The 15953-nt window shown below is 43.1% G+C and overlaps 1 protein-coding gene across 1 annotated transcript in view; it reads right to left on the reverse strand.

Annotated features, from left to right (window-relative positions):
* The window catches only part of AGBL3 (AGBL carboxypeptidase 3), a 687703-nt gene that overhangs the window by 92515 nt on the left and 579235 nt on the right, over nucleotides 1–15953 (reverse strand). Inside the window, exon 19 of the mRNA XM_086953007.1 lies at nucleotides 1475–1523. Coding sequence (XP_086809133.1) covers nucleotides 1475–1523 — 49 coding nt within the window. The remainder of the gene's footprint in view (nucleotides 1–1474; nucleotides 1524–15953) is intronic.

Genomic DNA, 15953 nt, shown 5'->3' on the forward strand with positions numbered 1-15953 from the left:
AAATATTGCATCTCCCTAATTAACAGATAGACAGTTATCTAGGGGTTATAACGGAGTGAATCAGGACTGTGTGGGCCTTACATCGGGATTGTTGGCAAAGTCAGCACAAAAGGCTTTCTTTGCAAAACTCCGCAACGTAGGGAAAAACATAGTACTTGACAAACTCTCATTATCTAATTTTTTGAAGGCAATGTCCTAATGAAACCATGATTTGTATTTCTTTTAAACCCAACACCCTAAGCAGTGTATATTTTTTCTTACTCTCTCCCCTGTCTGCTGCTCACCTCTCAGATCTACCTCCCTAACCTCTACACGTTCCACCCCCACCCCACAATGTTTATTGCTTCCTGTGCCCCTTCCTATGTGTTGTTATTTTTTTTTTATACACAAATCTAAGTCAGGTCCTACTTTGCTACTCCTGCCGCTCAGCAATGTAACCTTACTCTTCCCTCTGCCCCCTTGATTCTTTCTCCCACACCCTGCTTTATTTTAAATTTGATACAGGCCTGCTTCTTCGTTCAAAAAAGAATAACATGTTTAGTGGCACACTTTTATATCTTTTGTTTTAATTTAGCCCTCCAATATGGGCGTCTAACCATCTTAAAATAGTAAATTAAAACATAAGGGACACCATGTCCTTGGTGTATTTGCACGTATATATACTGAAACATGAACCCCTATGTGTCTGTCACCACATGCTGGTGCCAGCCACTTTCCTGAAGTTAGCAGGTTTAACATTCTATGTGTGTGCTTTTTTTAATATGTAATTTTATTAAATACTAGGTAGTCCCTGTCACCTGTACACATTCCATCTTGCATTTTAAGATCCTCATTATGTATTTTTATTCATACCCCTGTGCGTTAACATAGCCTTACTGTACAGTTGTATATAAAAGCTTATAATATGGTATAGTGTGCCCTTTTATTCTTTAAATAATCACTCCACTGCAAAAAAATAAATAAATGCCATTTACCATGCCAATAGCTCCAACTCCAACAAATGCATTGCAATTGCAAATGCTTGTTTTATATTTGGGAGAAGGATGAGAGGCCAAGTCATGTATGCCTCCCCCTTACTCCTCAGAATCAAATGATCTAAGAGCCAAACATAACGTAAAATATAGAAGGGTAAAACTGAATTGCAGGTTTATTTTTCACCTTTAGGTTTTGAAAGATGAAGACCGCTTTGCTTTTGTTGTTTATTTGATGTTACTCAAAACCCCTCAATGAAAAACATCCCAGATATTCACAGTTATGCATGAATAATTCGATATATTAACCATAGCACGTGGATTAGCGCACTTCACAGTGGATCACAAACACTTTGGTTTTCAAGGGTTATAGGACAAGCTTCTACAAAGAAAATCTAACGATTGCTTAATTAAAAAAATATCAAATGTGTTTCTTCTACAGTTTTATGCACAAAATAAAATTGATATCAAATTAATAATGCTATAAAACACTGTACTCTTACCCAGAATGCTTTCCAAAGGGCCGCAATGTTGATAGTGCTGTTTTTTTCCCTGTAAATGGTGGAAAGATAAAAGAAAAGTGTCAGAGACTTCACGTATGTAATGCTTTTCGAATATGCATTCCCATTGGTCTTCTATTGCTCGCAATTTATCTCTAAAATATCCCTATAGCAAATAGCTCTTCAGGCTAGTATTGCTTGTCTGCAAGTTAAAAAAGTGTTGACTACTGACTCAACAAAAATAATAGCAACCCGGTGTAAGGGATCAACAGTGATAACAGGGGCCCAGTTCACAGAACTAACTTAAGACAAAATACTAAACTTACTACTTTTGGTATTCACAGAAGTTAGGATTTTGTCTTAAGTTTGTCTTAAGACAAAATCTTAACTTCTGTAAATACCAAAAGTAGTAAGTTTAGGATTTTGTCTTAAGTTAGTTCTGTGAATCGTGCGCAGGGTTATTTGTTGGAAGTCTTTCAGTATGTTGTACTAAATATATACACCTACTACTTTCTTATAAACTAGTACAAACAAATTCTCTACATAGTTAATTGATGTCCATTCATTGAATCAAAGTTTTGGGCTGGTTCCTTGTAATAATGCTTTTAGGGTCCATAGTGAATCCAGCCCTCCAAACCCTCCACAGAGAAACTAGATGGGATATGGACTGTGGTACAAAGTCACCGGGTTGGAATGGTGGAATTCTTGTTGCACTGGTAAGAAAGAGTAATGGTAATGCCAGATTCAAGATGGATAAGTAAAGGTACCTTTTTTTGTTTTATTTAAAAAAAAAAATTATTAATAAAGGCATCGCAATATGAACCAACAAAATACATATAAACAGTTGACCATTTGATATAATCCTTTCCAGAAAGAAAAATATTAAAAAAATATATAACTAAATGAAAAGTTAATGGAGGGTTTTTTCCTTTTTCTGCCTAGCCGTTTTAAACAATATGTATTATCATTAAAAATGTTTTCCCATATTGCCATACATTTGGTCATTGACCGCATCCCTCTTGATCCAGCCATTGAGAGTTCCATGTCATAGATCTGCCTCACTAAAAGCCACCAATCCGTCACAGTTGGAGGTTTCGGGGATGTCCACACAACCTAGCAATTGTATGTCTTGCTCCTACTAATAAGATAGTAAACAAGCTATTACAGTTTATATTTCTATAGCTATATCCCAACATAACCTCAGATATCTGTAAAGGTACTCCTATCCCTAATTTTTGGTGTAAAACATCCTCTACTTTCCGCCCAAATTTTTTCAATTCGGACAAATCATGAACATGTGCTTAATATTTGCTGCATATAACTCACATTTTGGACATTTTTAAGCTCATTATTAACATTACTACCCAATGACCATTTTACAATTCTGTCCGGAGTGTAATATAACAAACAGATCATACGATGTTGCTGCAATCTCAAATTAGTAGCATGTACAGCCTTATATATAGTATTGAGAGCCTGCGAGATTTTACCTGTCGTTATCGATGTCCCCAAAATCCCTCTCCACCTTTCCGCCAATCTATCACAGTCGTCGGGTCTCCCAGTACTAAGCCATTTATATGCTCTACTTATCAGAGATTTTGATCCCCCAGCGTTAAGAAGCCTCCATATCCCAGAGTCATTTGTATTCTCCAGCTTTAGTTGTTTCACAAAGAAATCTCGAATCTGGTAATACTTAAAAAGCATAAACCCCAGTAACCTATATTTTTCCTGCAACCTTTCAAATGAAACAAGACCCTTATAATCATATAAATCTCCCATACAAGTGACTCCACTATTATCCAATTTCTTTCCAGCCAGATCAGGAAATATCTCAGGTAAACCTGGATTCTGCCAAAGAGGTAGCTTCTTGTGATAACATGAAATATTTTTGCTTAACACAATTGAGCACCAGGTGAAAACCTCATCTCGTATAGTCTTAAATTTGACCCATTTAAAGTAGTTAGGATCATTAAGTCTGTACAAAAACATGTAGCTCTCTGCCCCCAAAAGAAGCTTGTGACTAAAAATAGTATTGGCTGGATTGATAAGGCTGCGTAGTCTTGTGAAACAAGCTGACCAAAAATATATTTTAAAATCTGGGAACTCTAGACCACCCTGGCAAAAGGGAAGTTTTAACCGATCTATCGCTCGCCTTGCCTTCCTATAACCCCAAATAAAACTACTTAATACTCCTTCCAATTTTTGGCAAAATATGTTTGGACACGGAGAGGTATGGCTCGAAAAAAGTAGAGAAATTTAGGCAGGATTTTCATTTTAATTATATTTACTCTACCAATTATCCCAATCGGTAGTGTGTGCCAATTTTTTAAAGACCTGCTTGTCTCTTTTAATAGTTTATCGTCATTTAATGTTAGTATTTGATCAATCCTTGCTGTTATTTTAACCCCTAGATAAGTAACAATCTGGTAAGCAACAGGTATAGGTCTCTCTGGTTTATGGTTGAGAAGAACTTGTGTCTTATTGACATTTAATTTATAACCAGACACTGATCCAAACTGTTCTGCCGCTTCCGTTATTATATTTAATGCCTTCCCCGGTTCTGTTGAAAAGACCGCAATGTTGTCTGCATAAGCGACTACCCTCAGTGAGTTTGCCCCTGATTTAAAATCCCTTATTCGCAAGTCGTTTTGCAACGCAACAATAAACGGCTCTATGTATAAGGCGAATAGTAAGGGTGATAAAGGGCATCCCTGACGGGTGACAGAAATTGTCCCTTAATTCCAAACGCTGTCAGCATAGACCACAGACATTCTCATCCAACTCTGTCAAACGCCTTTTCTGCGTCTAATAAAATCATACCGAGTGGGGTGGGATTAATATTAGCAATAACAAACACACTTACTGCAGTATTTATATGCAAAGTGGTATCTCTCCCTTGGATAAACCCATGTTGATGGGGGGAAACTAAATTGGGCATTACTGGGGCTAAACGATTAGCCAGGATTTTAGCATAAATTTTCGCATCCGCATTTATCAATGAAATTGGTCTAAATGACCCACATTCCTCTGCTGGTTTACCTTTTTTTAGAGAGAATATTATTTTGTCATATGCCACGAATCAGGTGTTTTTCCTTTAGTTCCTATTTCCATTATAACTTGACTAAACGGCTCCATCATAATACCCTTAAATACTTTGTAAAATTCTAATGGTATCGCGTCTTCTCCCGAAGCCTTCCCTGAAGGTAGCCCACCCATTGCTAATTCTATCTCACTATCTGAAATACTTTTTCCAAAAAAACAGATTCCTCGCCCCCCATCTTTTTAACAGGATTATCTTGAATATAGCTACAAATATCCTTTTGTGTAGGTTGTATCGTAGGAGTATACCGTGTTCTATAGTAAAGAGTAATTGTTCTAAAATCTGCGGTGGTTGCTCGTATTTTTTGCCATCCATACCCCTTATTTCATTAATATGAGCCTTAGCTCAATCATCTGCAACCTTAAATGCGAGTATTTTTCCTATACTTTCCCCAAATTCGTATTGTGTTACCCTATCTTTATTATATCTGGCGACACTTTTTTCTCTCCATGTTTTCTTCAAAGCTGACCGTAATTCTATTAGCTTAAAATCTAACTGTTCAATATCCCTAATCCCTTTGTAATAACCTCAGCATGCTGAGCCTCCACCTTACGAATCTCAAGTATCGTTGCATTCAATATATTTGCTCTTTTTTTATTTTGTCGCCATATATATTGCTGGGTAAATCCTCTAATGACTGCCTTACAAGTATCTCACACTATTCTAGGGGCGGCAGTTCCCACATTTTCCCTGAAAAAAGTCTCCAGTTGACCCCTGGCCAAAGCCAAATACTCCTGATCAGTCAGCAGATATCTAGGAAACGAAAATGGTCTCATGACTCTATTCACATCTATAATTTTAATTATAAGAAGTATGGGGTTATGATCAGAGGTCTCTTTTGGACAAATTTCCATGTCACTGGACCATACAATAGAGTCAGAAGCCCTGGCCATATCAATACGAGAGTAGAGCCTATGTGAGGGTGAGTAATAGGTGTGCCCTGGTATGACAGGGTATAACATTCTGCAAACTTCCTTAAGCCCCTGCAACCGCCCTAATTCTCTTATTGCCGCTCTCGTTTTTCTCATTCTCTGTAAAGCCCCTCGTCGCATTGTATCAATATTATAGACCATGACACAATTAAAATCTCCCATCACAACTCTCTCCCCCTCCCAGTTTAGCATCTCTGTATTTTTTTGTTTCAAAAAAAGCAAGTTCGTCAGTATTTGGGCCATACAGTACGCAATATATATAGCTCTTTCCTTTTATCTTATTCTGAGCCATTGCCCACCTACCACCTTTAGCTGCCTTTGTATTACTAGTTACCCCCTCCGTTCTCTTATGTCTCAAAATAGCAACCACTCTTATAGAGGCACTTTGTGTAGTACACACTACCACCTCATACCCTAGCTGCTTAAGTAATCTGCGATCTTTATATGAAAGATGGGTTTCAGTTAACAATACAACGTGAGGATTATACATTTTTAATTCCTCTGCCACCAATTGCCTCTTAATCTTACTGTTCAATCCGGCCACGTTCCATGCTAAGCATTTAAACTTAAATTGCTCCATAAGAAAAAAAACAAATCTTAGCAGTGCTACCCCTAAAACCCTCCATTACAATTGCTTCATTGTGTGCCTCCAATATATTAGCGTTTTGGCTCCCTATTGTTCTGCCTTTATTTTTTCCATGTTTTTGCCCTCTCCCTCCCCAACCCACCACCCTCACCCCACCTAAACACATCCCACAACCCAACTCCTAGAAGGAGGAATCTTCCTCTTCTTTAGGCTGCCACTGGTTTTGGCAGCAAAATGAGACTGCGGTCCCCACAGTGGCCCCCGAGGAATATAACAGTGAATCAGTTTTAAATTTCTTGGCTGTTTATATTGTTGATATCACAAAAACCGCAAATAAAAGAGAATCAGTTTCTACATAAATTATAACATCCTTAAACTCAATATCATACAGCCCTGTGTACTAATCGGATTTTAAACCCCTTTCCTTATCCCATCCCCTCCTTACTGACATCTAGACAATGATTCTTCAAAAGACACAGTAATATACATACATACATATCTGACTGGCTGCTAGGCTTACTTTCATACCTCAGTGAGCGAATTGTTTCACTGACTGGCCCCTAAAATAAAGGAGCCCTCCATTAAGGAGGGCTCCTTTTTTTTAGGGGCCAGTCAGGGGTCCTTAATGGAAGTCTCCTTTATTTTAGGGGCCAGTCAGTGAAACAATTCGCTCACTAAGGTATGAAAGTAGGCCTAGCAGCCAGTCAGATACGTATGTTGTTGGGTGCCAAATGGGACGATTCTCGGTACGGTTGTGAACATAAACACTGTATATTTCTGTGTCTTTTGAAGAAATCGTAATAGTGGGCTTTATTAAGGGGTTGTCATTAGGATAAATATGTCCAATAAGAAAAACAATGAATGACACAAAGTTGAAATCTCTGTTCATTTTAAGAAAGTGTAAAAGGAGGTTTTGTGAGGACAATACACTGATATGTATTTTTGTATTTTTTATTTAGATATAATTGACATTTTTTTTTAATGTTGTGAGCGGAAAAAAGAGAGACAATCAACTACCCTTGTCTTGGAAAATATGGTGCACATCAGGCAGCACACCGAAACGCGTCGACGCCATTGTTTTAAATTAAATTTGAGGGACTATCGTGTTGGGAATTTGTGATATCAGCCTGACATTGCCACTAGATTATAACGAATTAATGATCTGGGATGTTTTTCGACATGAATAAGCCTAATTATGTCTGTTTTTTGCAATGTGTTTTATTCATTGTATAATTGTTTTGGGATTATGAATGTGATTTTCATTGTCATGTTTTTAACAATTTTTATACATTTGAATATTTTCTTATAATTGGGAGTTTCAATTGTAATGTGTTCGTACTCATAACTGTGGGGGTCTCTTATTTTTGCACTGGTCTGGATGTAATATTGAATTGAAAAGATTAAGTGACATTATTTCCAAGGGAATTTTTATTTCACACTACTTGTCTGGAACAGTGCCTTGTTTAAGTTGTCTGGGATAAAATGCAACTTTTATTAGGATAAACAGCTGAGGAAGAGACATTATGTAGATGATTCTTCTTTCTCCCGTTCCAGATCTCCTTCACATCCTCTATGTTAAATGAGGTCAAGATGATACTCTAATGAAAGCTTTGAGGACACACTAAGAAAGATCATTTTTAATACAATGCCTTGAATTCAACTTCCTGTCCCTAAAATTTGTAAACCTGCACAGTGGAAGGGTACTATTCGCAGTCCTCAGAATCTGAGGAAGTAGAAGTAGAGGCTACTTCTATGGACCACAGGGTGGAGTATATTGCCACAGAAATAGTGCCTGAAATTCTTTCAAAAATATGCTAAATCATGGGGCTTTCTGTTGATGACCTCCCCAGCACATCATTTGAACGAGTCTTACGGCAGTAACATCAAGCTACAGCTTTACACAAGCATGTATTAGTAGTTATATTTTGGGATTGATCCTGATCAGATAAATTTACCTAGATTTGCGTATATGCTTTATCCAATAGACGAAAATAATGAAGCAATTCCAGAATGTTTCCCTTAGATTCCTTGGTGGGCAGCTTTCTTAGGTGGCATCTCAATGGCTGAGGAGAGTATATTGAAGGAACTGACTGATAGGACAACATTTTCTGCTTGAAAAGAAAAGTCCTATTCCGGATTCACCTTTCCATTAGAGCAGGGCTATTTGGAGGGTAGTTTCTTTATTAGTGGATAGACTTTCTTGAGTCCTTTTAGTACATTCTCAACACCTGGAAAGTTGAAAAGTGACATCTGTTGAGGAGACTTCCTGTAAGCTGTTACTACAGCTATATATTTTGATTTTGCTAGGAACAGCAAATAGGGTAGAATCACTTCTTCCTGACACCTGATAGAACTAAGGCTGTTTCTGAGAAACCTGATACAGAATTTCTTTCATTGCAAAACATAGCAAGACCTTGTAGAAAGACGGTTAGAATTTCCAAATACTATGGAGGGAGATTTATATGTCCTTACTGTCTGACTTCAGCAGCCATGCAGCCAAATTGAAGGATTGTAGACTCAAAGTTGAATTTGGCAGTGGAGTTTGGTGAGGGTCTCTGTTCTATGAGACAATACCCTGTGTTGAGAAAGTGATAACTTCAGAAGGTCCTGGTACCTCCCAAATCATCTTTATCCTCAATCTGCGTGGCTTGACAATATTGATGCTATCAATTGGATCGTAGTAAATGTGTGGACAAAAGGGCACTGCCACTGAGTTGCTTTCTGGATTCTTAAACACACAGTTGCAGCATTTATGTTGCCTTCGTAAATAGGTCTACGGATGGTATTCCCCATTCCATCAAATGTCTTCTACGACTTCGTCATTCAGCATCCTTTCTTGGTTTTCCTGGTGATGTCTAGTGAGAAAGCCTTCTTCCTGATTTTGAGTTTCTAAAATGTGAATGTCAGTCAGTGTGATTCCTCTGGCCAGAGCCCAATGCTACATTGTTTGTGCTTGCAGGGAAGAATTAGAAAACCAAGATTCCAACAACCTCCCTCTAGTGGAATGTGCTTGGACTTTACAACAATGCCTAAGAACAGTATTGACAAGAGTAACTAAAAATCTACAGAAATCTCAGCGAGAGCAAGAGAAACATTACAATCAAAGACCCTGATTAAAAGCTCTACCATTGGGAGACAGGGTACTAGTTTTGATCCACACTACTGATAAGAAGCTCTCAGTGCAGTGGCATGGACCATATTCAGTGGTTGAAGTAAATCTGTTAAAAAAGGAAGAACCTGTCCCTCGGATGGTTGGCAACCTAGATACAACAGTAAGTCAGCGGACAAGATTTCCTTAGTTTGAAACCAAGGTTCATGGCATGAAGCATGAATTGATAAAATAAGCCCAAATTGTAGGAAGCTGGCTCTGTATATACTATACCAAAGTAAGGTATAGCTTGCACGGAGTTCAGTGGAACCCCAAAGGTAGGCATAGGTTAGATAGCACCTCACTCTCTATTTGTGGTAGTGTGGTCGAGCAGTAAGGCAGTATCAGAGTACAGTGTTAAGCATGTGTTATACACAATCGGTCAGCAATTGAATTCACACACTTAAAGACTGAACTTCATACCAATTGTATTTGTATACAAATAGTCTTTTAGTCATTTTGTTTTCTAGAACTAAGCAAGCCTGGCACAGGTAAGTTGATAAATACTTTGCAGTAAATATACAGTTTGAAATGCAATTGTACTTGGAAATGGTTACAGTTTGAATTACTGGTAAATGCAATAATGTGAAATGCTGTACATATACTTTGTATCGATGTTGCAATGAAAATTACAGGTAAGTTATTTTTATGTTACTTTTGAGATTACTTTTTAGATACATTTTCCCTCTCAGTGTGATATGCCTAGATACCACACTTTGGCCTCCATAAGTGTGGCAAGGTATGCTCAGACGTGAGTCTCTTGCTCACTTTGCCACTGGATTCAAGCAAGCCGGGCTGAAGACAGCTGGAATGCCAGAAACCGGTCCTTGGAAGCTTGTTTCCGGTCCAGGGAAGACATGGCTTGGCTGTTCGGGCTGGACTGTTCCCATGAGGCACAGGTTCAGACTGATTTGCATATAGCCATGTCTAAACTGGGGTGGCAGAGTGGGCCAAAGAACGGTGATGGATTAAACCCAGATCTCTTGACTGGGTGTGAGTGTTTGATTGATTCAGATTCTCCGTCCATCACCACCCCCTTTTGTACCGCTTTTGGCCGCCATAAGTGTGGCAGGGTTTGCTAAGACGTGCGTCCCTTGCTCACTTTGCCACTGGATTCAAGCAAGCCGGGCTGAAGATGGCTGGAATGCCAGAAACTGGTCCTCGGAAGCTTGTTTCCGGACCAGGGAAGACATGGCTTGGCAGTTCGGGCTGGACTGTTCCCATGAGGCACAGGGTCAGACTGATTTGCATATAGTCATGTCTGAACTGGGGTGGCAGAGTGGGCTAAAGAACGGTGATGGATTAAACCCAGATCTCTTGGCTGGGTGTGAGTGTTTGATTGATTCAGATTCTCCGTCCATCACCACCCCCTTTTGTACCGCTTTTGGCCACCATAAGTGTGGCAGGGTATGCTCAGACGTGAGTCCCTTGCTCACTTTGCCACAGGATTCAAGCAAGCCGGGCTGAAGACGGCTGGAATGCCAGAAACCGGTCCTCTGAAGCTTGTTTCCGGTCCAGGGAAGACATGGCTTGGCAGTTCGGGCTGGACTGTTCCCATGAGGCACAGGGTCAGACTGATTTGCATATAGCCATGTCTGAACTGGGGTGGCAGAGTGGGCTAAAGAACGGTGATGGATTAAACCCAGATCTCTTGACTGGGTGTGAGTGTTTGATTGATTCAGATTCTCCGTCCATCACCACCCCCTTTTGTACCGCTTTTGGCCGCCATAATTGTGGCAGGGTTTGCTAAGACGTGAGTCCCTTGCTCACTTTGCCACTGGATTCAAGCAAGCCGGGCTGAAGACGGCTGGAATGCCAGAAACCGGTCCTCGGAAGCTTGTTTCCGGTCCAGGGAAGACATGGCTTGGTAGTTCGGGCTGGACTGTTCCCATGAGGCACAGGGTCAGACTGATTTGCATATAGCCATGTCTGAACTGGGGTGGCAGAGTGGGCTAAAGAATGGTGATGGATTAAACCCAGATCTCTTGACTGGGTGTGAGTGTTTGATTGATTCAGATTCTCCGTCCATCACCACCCACTTTTGTACCGCTTTTGCCCGCCATAGGTGTGGCAGGGTTTGCTCAGACGTGAGTCCCTTGCTCACTTTGCCACTGCATTCAAGCAAGCCGGGCTGAAGACAGCTGGAATGCCAGAAACCGGTCCTCGGAAGCTTGTTTCCGGTCCAGGGAAGACATGGCTTGGCAGTTCGGGCTGGACTGTTCCCATGAGGCACAGGGTCAGACTGATTTGCATATAGCCATGTCTGAACTTGGGTGGCAGAGTGGGCTAAAGAACGGTGATGGATTAAACCCAGATCTCTTGACTGGGTGTGAGTGTTTGATTGATTCAGATTCTCCGTCCATCACCACCCCCTTTTGTACCGCTTTTGGCCGCCATAAGTGTGGCAGGGTTTGCTAAGACGTGAGTCCCTTGCTCACTTTGCCACTGGATTCAAGCAAGCCGGGCTGAAGACGGCTGGAATGCCAGAAACCGGTCCTCGGAAGCTTGTTTCCGGTCCAGGGAAGACATGGCTTGGTAGTTCGGGCTGGACTGTTCCCATGAGGCACAGGGTAAGACTGATTTGCATACAGCCATGTCTAAACTGGGGTGGCAGAGTGGGCTAAAGAACGGTGATGGATTAAACCCAGATCTCTTGACTGGGTGTGAGTGTTTGATTGATTCAGATTCTCCGTTCATCACCACCCCCTTTTGTACCGCTAGATATCACACTGGGACATTTCCTAGAGAAAAGGTAAGTAAAATCAGTTTTGCACAATTGTCACTTTTCAGTTTTCCATACAAATCAACTCCACACACAGAACATTTTTCAGAGAAAACAGTCAATAGGTTCCTATGGAGAGAAATGAAGTTAATGGTTACCAGGAAAGTAATCGGTCTGGGGTTAGAACAAGGGTCCCCCCAGGGTCAAGGATGCATTCTCTTTACACCCTCAGCGGCACTCGGGCTGGGTGCAGAGTGCTGAGGCCCAATGTTGTTCAATGGGGGATCGGGGTCTCCGGTTGGTGGCTGCTGGCAAGCAGGCCACTGGGTTGTGGGAGCAAAGCTCCTGGACTTAAGCTCAGGGCAAACAAATTAGCACCAGGGCAGCCGGGTGCAGGGTGCTGTTTCGAAGTTGTGCGCCCTGTCAGTTTCAATGGGGAACCTCCGGTTTGCAAAGGCACTGAAGGCTCGGGGACAAAGGTCTTGTGGGTGCAACCACCACTTGGGGAGGTAAGTTGGGAAGTTAGGTTGGTTAGGCACTGTCTGGCTGGGCCCACAATGTCGTGGATCGTCAGGTGCAGGGGTGCCTTTTGGGGTCGCATCTTACCAGAGCCTGGTCGGGTTAGGAGGGCCTTCTGGATTTAGGCTGCAGGCGTCGGCTAGAGGCTTGAGGCAGGTCAGGGGTTGCCGGATCACGGGTCAGGATCACCGGGGTGATCCCCTCATGCCCATTCAACTTCAGGCCATGGACGGCGAGTGCAGAGTGGGGCGGATTTGCAGTGTCTGGCCCGAGCCAGAGGTTGCAGGTGAACAAATCCGGTGTTCGACGTCTTTGTGCTTGAAGGCAGGCAGGTCTTCCGGGATTTTCGAGGTTGCTGGCAGAAGGACACACCGGGATTTTGCAGGAGCAGGCTTGAGGTGGAGACAAGTCAGTGGGCGTCTTCCTCTTGTTTGCTTCGGCATGGCTGTTCGGTCCTTCTTCTTTTCTTGTTGGAAGGTTCTTGTCTGAGGAAGGAGGTTCAGGGGTGCCCCTAAATACTAGATTTAGGGGCGTTACAGGTAGGTGAAAGGGTGGTACCAATGTATCCCTTCCCTGGTGTGGTTACACCCCCTATTATGGAGAGGAGCATATGCCTGTCCCTGGTTGGTGGATTCCCCCATCTTCAAGATGGATTAGACTGAGAGTTGCCTTGCCTTTCCCACCAGAGGGGTAGAGTTGGCAGAGGTTGGCACACCTCTCTTCCTCACTTGTTGTTCCCGCTGGTTCTCCCGCCCAAAGTGGAGGTCAGAACCAGGGAGAACCAGTTGCTGCAAGCAGCAAGATACCTGGGGAAGCTCACAAAGGCGGCAAAGCCTTTGAAGCTTCTCCTTCGTGAATCCTGCGCATCCTGGGGAGTAGGCTTGGCACCTCGTTCCAGGATGTGCATTGTTTCAGGGCCCCGAGAGCAGCAGACATGTTTCTGGACCCAGGGGTCCAGAAACATGTCTGGTGGTGGCATCTGAAAGCAGCCACTCAGCCTGGACACTTGTGGTAGGTTAGTTTTCAGGAGGCATCTCTAAGATGCCCTGTATGTGCATTTGTTTATTAAATCCCATACTGGCATCAGTGTGGTTTCAATGTGCTGATAAGTTTGATATCAAACTTCTCAGTTTTCAGTGTAGACATTATGGTGCTGTGGCATTCGTAATGACAAACTTCCAGCACCATATACTCTTAATGGCAGCACTGCACTTACAATGTCTACAAATGGACTTAGACACTATAGGGGTACAGGGTGCATGCACCTGTAACCTCACCACTGGTATAGTGCACCCAGCTAGAGGGGTGACTGACCTATGCCAGGGGAGTGGCTTGTAGGCAAGGTACACAGGAATGTGTGGCATGTCGATTCTTCACTTTGTTCTGCACCAAGACACTCGGCCTGCAAAGGCAGTGTGTGAGTGTCAGAGTACAGGACCTCTAAGGGCGCACAATAAGTGCTGCAGCCCCTAGAGGCCTTCTCTGGTCACGGTGCCCCTGGTACCTGTGGCACCATTTACCAGGGGCTGACCCGTGGCCAAAGATGCCAATTGGGTTTAGGCTTCAATGCAGTTTTTAGGGAAAGAACATAGTTCCTGGGTACATGATTAGCAGGAGCCCAGGGCACACTAAGTCAAAGTACACTAAGTCAAAGTACATCAGCAATTCAGCGGCTGGATCAAATTCATTTCCTCCAAATGCAACAGAAAACAACTTTATTCCCGGTCGAGGCAAGATGGCCGACGCTGGATTGCTGTGAGCAGTCGCACTTTTCCCCTCTCCAGCCTTAAGATGAAGAAGCATGATATGTAGATGCTGAAATCTATGGACTTCCTAGCTCTTTGAATGGCACTTGTTTGGCTAGTATATGACGATCCTGAGCTATCCAGGGCATATTATCCAGGGTTTGTTGTAAAACAGATTCATTATTTCTACCGAGCTATTGTCTGGATCAAAAGAGGCGCCAGAAGTCTGATGAGTACGCTTGGGCTCAGGATCAAAAGGAAACCCCTGATGCAGCAGGTTGAAGCACAAGCGCAAGTGATTACAATGCCCACAATGCCTACGAGAACGACCAAAAATGAAAAACAAGAGAAACAAGAAAAAGAAAGAGAAAAAGAAAAGAAGATGCCGAGCGGACCGAGTGGATCAACAGTGAATACGGCGGGGGCGAGCAAAGCCACGCGTAACCCAGGTGCCATCCCTAAAACAGGGATTATGGTCAGGGGAAAAAAGAAGTCTGATCAGAAAAATAGCAATACAGCCCCTGACGAACATTCTAGTGCAGCTATGTCACGATCAACAAATCCCAGCAAAGCCGGCAGACATCAAGAGAAGCAGAAAGGCAAAGATACATTATTGCGGCAACCTACCGTTACCGAAGCCTTCTCACCGAGACCACCCTCTCAGCGTACGGACGACTCACAAGGTCTTAGAGGTAGACGGAGGAGCGGTAGCGGTAGCAGCAGTGGGATCAGCGGCTCCATTGGTCCCGGTGAAAGCAGCGGAAAACCGAGCGCTCAGGAGAGCGTCCTCGAGGACGCTGACGACGCTGAAGGTGAGGTTGCTAGGCAACGCCTCGATCACGGACCAGGCAGCAAGTTAGAGTTGGGGGAAAAAGCTGACGCTGACATGCTGGAGGCGGCGGTGCTTACACAAATGTAAATGTAAATGTGCTGGACTTGTAAAGCGCACAGCTGCCCGTAAGCGTCCCGGCGCTTGCTTAGGGAACCCGTCCTGGTATTCCCCTGTGAGAAACCACGGCAGGGTGTCCACAAGGTGAAAGCCAGGCATCCCGCCGCGAGGGGCCATAGTGGAGATTAAGCAAGCTATTGCCCAGAGTCGCAGAGTGTGACCCCATGAGTTGAGTAGGCACCAGAGCGAGAATTGTCGAGTCTGTGGAATTTTGAGCCCGAGACCCGCCGAGGCGGGGAATCGAACCCTGGTCCACGGTCGATTTCAGCTTCCGGGTCTGCCGCCTCTAACCACTGAGCCACACTTCTCCACTCCACACAACAACAGAGACGGCAGCAACCGGAGAAAGAAGGGCAGACGCTGCGCCCAGAAGGTAATGCTGATGTCCCTGGGGCTGGAGAAATTGTGAAAACTCGTGAGAGTCAGGGGCAGCCTTTGTTTGAATTCGGCAATACAGATATGCTAGGTGCCTTGATGTTGGTGGAAAAAGAGATGAAACTAGCAAGTGCGGAGACCTCAAAAACATGGGGGAGCACCCTTAGCCTGGTAAGCAAAGCTGGTGAGGGATTAGGTAAGGCTGAAGGTGGCTCTGTAGAGGGAGACTGTTTCTACTCATTGAATGAGGAGTCAGATCTTGATCAAACGAGTGTTGGAAGCTCAGAGGGGTGTTCGCGCTCAGACTCAGACTCCAGTACTGATAAAGATACCACCCTAAAAAAGAAGTTCTTGAAGCTATGTAGGCAGCTTGCAGGAGGATTTGAGGGGACCCAGAAGAAGCTAT

This window comes from Lissotriton vulgaris, chromosome 1_2 (genome assembly GCF_964263255.1).
Source record: "Lissotriton vulgaris chromosome 1_2, aLisVul1.2, whole genome shotgun sequence".
NCBI lineage: Eukaryota > Metazoa > Chordata > Amphibia > Caudata > Salamandridae > Lissotriton > Lissotriton vulgaris.